The sequence below is a fragment of the Orycteropus afer genome, unplaced genomic scaffold (genome assembly GCF_000298275.1).
Source record: "Orycteropus afer afer isolate SDZICR_OR568_19922 unplaced genomic scaffold, OryAfe1.0 scaffold00336, whole genome shotgun sequence".
NCBI classification, from domain to species: Eukaryota; Metazoa; Chordata; class Mammalia; order Tubulidentata; family Orycteropodidae; genus Orycteropus; species Orycteropus afer.
In genome coordinates this window covers 750,462-754,394 of record NW_006921923.1, presented here as the reverse complement: position 1 = coordinate 754,394, position 3,933 = coordinate 750,462, and the positions used below count along the sequence as shown (strand labels likewise).

The window sequence follows — 3,933 nt, the reverse complement described above, 5'->3', positions numbered from 1 at the left end:
AAAAATTTTCTTCTGGTTTTACATATATGAAGTGTTTTTTTATTTATAGGATCTTCCTTTTCCTCCTCTTTCCTAGTTTCTTTTCTGCTCTTTTTACAGTGTAATCTTCTAGTCCTTTATTGCTGCCCGCCATGTATCATAATCTCTGATTTTTCTTCTTCAGGGATCATTACCTAGTCTTAGGAATCCTCATACTTCCAGATTGCATCTTGGAAATTCATTTCTTAGATGAGAGACAAAAGGCCTGGGATCTAGTCTCAGCCATGTTTCCTTGGTGTAACCTCAAGCAAATTCTCTTTGCCTGAGCTTTACTATGTAAAAATAGAAACCATGCTTTTGTGTCTACCATAGTGCAAATTTTGTCACTGTCAAATACTTTGAAACATCTTCAGAGAAAGGTGATATATACACACAAAAATAATTATGTGATGTCATTTTTTGACATAAAGAGCTACATATTAGCCTGTGTACAGGTTTTGTGATATGAGTGGGATCTGAACTCTGTACAGTTAGAGGATCTGTTAACCTGCTTTGTCATATTTGTAAAGTAAAGCTAAAGGGCATATTCTGCTTCAAATAGATAATTTCTTCTCTCTGCTGCAGGACATGCTCTGTTCCAGAAGAACAAGAACTTGCTAATGAAGACCTATACTTGAGCAAAGCTAAGAAACAGTTGAGTATTCCCGAAGATGGTGTTCTATATCGTAGAGGAGCCTGAGCCTTCCTAATAGGATGGGGGAGTTTTGAGAAGACATGATGCTGATGACGATGATGATGATGATGATGATGATTTTAGTTCTTAATGATTTCCCTCCTCACATCTCTGCTCTTCCAATTCTTTATTCCTTCTTCCATCTTCTGAATGTCTCAACTAGTATTTACATAAATAGATAGCTAGCTGCCGTCGAGGCGACTCCAACTCATGACAACCTTATGTACAACAGAATGAAACGATATGCAGTCCTGCATCATCCTCACAATCGCCGGCATGATCGAGTCCATCGTTGAGGCTATTGTGACAGTCCATCTCACCAAGGGCCTCCCTCACCCTCACTGGCCCTCTGCTTCTCCAAACATGATGTCCTCCAGCGATTGATCCTTCTTGATGATGTGTCCAAAGCAAGCGAGTCGGACAGTGTTCTGTTGTGAACCATTGATCATAAGGTTTTCATTGGCTAATTTTTGGAAGTAGATTGCCAGACCTTTCTTCCTAGTCTGTCTTGGTCTGGAAGCTCTGCTGAAACCTGTCTACCATGGGTGACCCTGCTGGTATTTGAAATACCAGTGGCATAGCCTCCAGCCTCACAGCAACCCGCAAGCCACCACAGTACGTGGTTTGTTTGTTTGTTTGTTTGTCTGTTTTTCCAAATAGTCTTTAGACCTTTTTTATTTGTTGGGGCTTTCTAAATCTCTCTTCAGTAGCATGGTTCAGGAAGGAACCTTTAGTTATTCAATGGACCTGATAATAATATCTAATTTTGAAAGTGGTTGTTGTCGTTATGTGCCGTCGAGTTGGACCCAACTCATAGCGACCCCTCCTTGGGTTTCCGAGGCAATAGCACTACGGAAGTAAATTGCCCAAACTTCCTTCTGAGGAGTGGCTGGTGGGTTTGAATTTTGAAGGTATATTATAATTTAAATCTATAATTGATAATCCATTTCAAACTAAGAAGTTTCGTGAGTGAACTAAATAGCAGTTTTATCTTCTAGAAATCAGACTGTTCAGAAGAAGGTGCCAGTGGAAAATGAGAACCACCAGGTGAGAAACAGATCATCCTCTTCCTTTATTCACTCAAAATTTTCCCCAACAGTGGACATAGGTTGAAGGAAGAAGAAATATCGAAAGCTGCATAGAAAGAATTATCCATTTCTTCTGATGGACTTTTTTTCATTGGAGCATTTTTGGTTTTACTCTCATCTATGGATACTGAGGTCCTATGCTCAGATCATCAAATACATTTCAGGAAGAATAGAAGACCCAAATCATTTATTTCCCAGATTTGGATTCAATACTGATTCTGGACAGTGTCAATACACAGAATATCCAGAATTGTGTTCCATCCTCCTATAGGCTGCTCTTGTTGAGTGTCTGGTTTTTCCCAGTCTCCTTTCTTAGGATGCCAGGATTCAGGGGCAGTTCCTTCCTCCTTTCTCTTGGGAAGAAGGGGTAATTCTTTGTGCCTCTCCCCCATCCCTGCTTTCAGGCTGCTGGCTTTATAAAGACTCTGCTGTTTTGAATTTTCAGGACCACTGTCTCTCGGACATGGTTGCCCAGCTCCGGACGCTGAAGGGTGCAATAAGGTTGGCCGTCCTTTCAGGGACACTCCTTTCCTGACAGCCACCATAGCACCCATATCTGTTCCTGACCCAGCCTTGCCTTTCTGCATGATTTTTCTCTTGACCCTCTTTCCCAGAGAGACCTACTAGTCGCATGGTAAATTGACCTTCCATCTCTTTTATCAGGGTAGGTCACTGGTGAGGATAGAGGCAATTTAATAGAAATTCTTCTCTTGACATGCTGCCAAGACCAACCCAGACATATGAATAACCAGGCTTCATATTCTAATGTCTTGATTTAATAGTCTGATCTAGAGATTGAAAGATTTTCTGGGATTGCCCTGTCCTCATTCAGTTTACCTCCCTTTATATTCCTTTACTTTAATCATTCATACTATCTTCATAAGCTGACTCTCCTACAACACCCCAGGTGCATGTCTGTGTGTGTGTACTATGAATATATGTTAGTCTCATGCATGCGTTACTCCAAAAACATCACAGACATACATGCTGCAGTGCTTTTTCCCTCTACTCCTGCACTCATCACATATGTCATAGGACTGAAAACCCAGCCTCAGACTGGGTTATGAGAGAGAATTAGATGGTGATTAGGGTACTTGGGTTTATGTTGTGGGTGGGATAACTCTAGGAGCCAATAAGTAAGTTGGGGGAGGTCTGTCGGTGTCTATCTGATAAGGTTGTTAATTGAACTTGCCTGTGTTTAGTGTTCTAGTGTACCTTACTGCGCACTATTTGTTTTTTATATGAAACAGGTTATTTTTATTTGGTCAAGTGTTCTTTCCTAGCATCAGAAGAATGACTCATCTTTTGTATTTGGTTTAAAATTGAGATTTTTATGAATCGTTTCTTTCTTTGCTAGGTATTCACTAAACCACTGAAGAGCCCTACTATTCAGGATGTGGCTGGATTTAATAACAAGACAATTGGATATGAGGAAATTGATAGCCCTCACCTGCCTTCATCCATTGAAGAAGAAAGCAGAACTCTTCCTCTTCAGCTTAAGCCTTTGGATTCTAGTGTTTTTCAGTGTTCCAGGTAGATAAAAAGCATAGTACCTCTTCTATAGTAAGCTTCAAGGTCCATTTTCTGGTAGAGTAAGAAGAAGGGTAATAACCATTTGGGGTTGATAGAATTGTGTTGCTTGTTCCCCCAATTTTTCCAACATTCCACCTGCTATGTCAAGTATATTTTTATGTTTTTACTCATTAATTGAATGCTCTTCTGTGTATTATGTCTTCACATTATGTTGGAAATTGTGCAAGTGAAACAATAGATGTGAAAGCCCTTTGAAAGTCATAAAGTGCTTTCCTTTAGTTTATGGATACTGAAGTCTTCTGGGGCCTCATAGGCTTAGCACATATTGGCCATGTATCAAAATAACAGTTCGAATTTTGTCTATACCATTAGGTAAGCCTTCCAGTTCATTGTTTCCTGAAGTAAATTATTAATATAAGTTTAATCTTAGGCTTTACTTGTTCATCATTCACACACACACACACACACCCCCCAAACTCAGTGCCGTTGAGTCGGATACAACTCTAGCGACCCCTCCTTGGGTTTCCGAGGCAGTATCACTACGGAAGTAGATTGCCCAACCTTCCTTCTGAGGAGTGGCTGGTGGGTTTGAACTGCCAG

The 3,933-nt window shown here is 40.4% G+C and overlaps 1 protein-coding gene across 1 annotated transcript in view; it reads left to right on the top strand.

Moving 5' to 3' along the window:
- Positions 1-3,933, top strand: part of MORC4 (MORC family CW-type zinc finger 4) — a 78,660-nt gene that overhangs the window by 64,241 nt on the left and 10,486 nt on the right. The window contains exons 12-14 of the mRNA XM_007952409.1: positions 604-672; positions 1,711-1,759; positions 3,158-3,333. Of these exons, the coding sequence (XP_007950600.1) occupies positions 604-672; positions 1,711-1,759; positions 3,158-3,333 (294 nt within the window). The remainder of the gene's footprint in view (positions 1-603; positions 673-1,710; positions 1,760-3,157; positions 3,334-3,933) is intronic.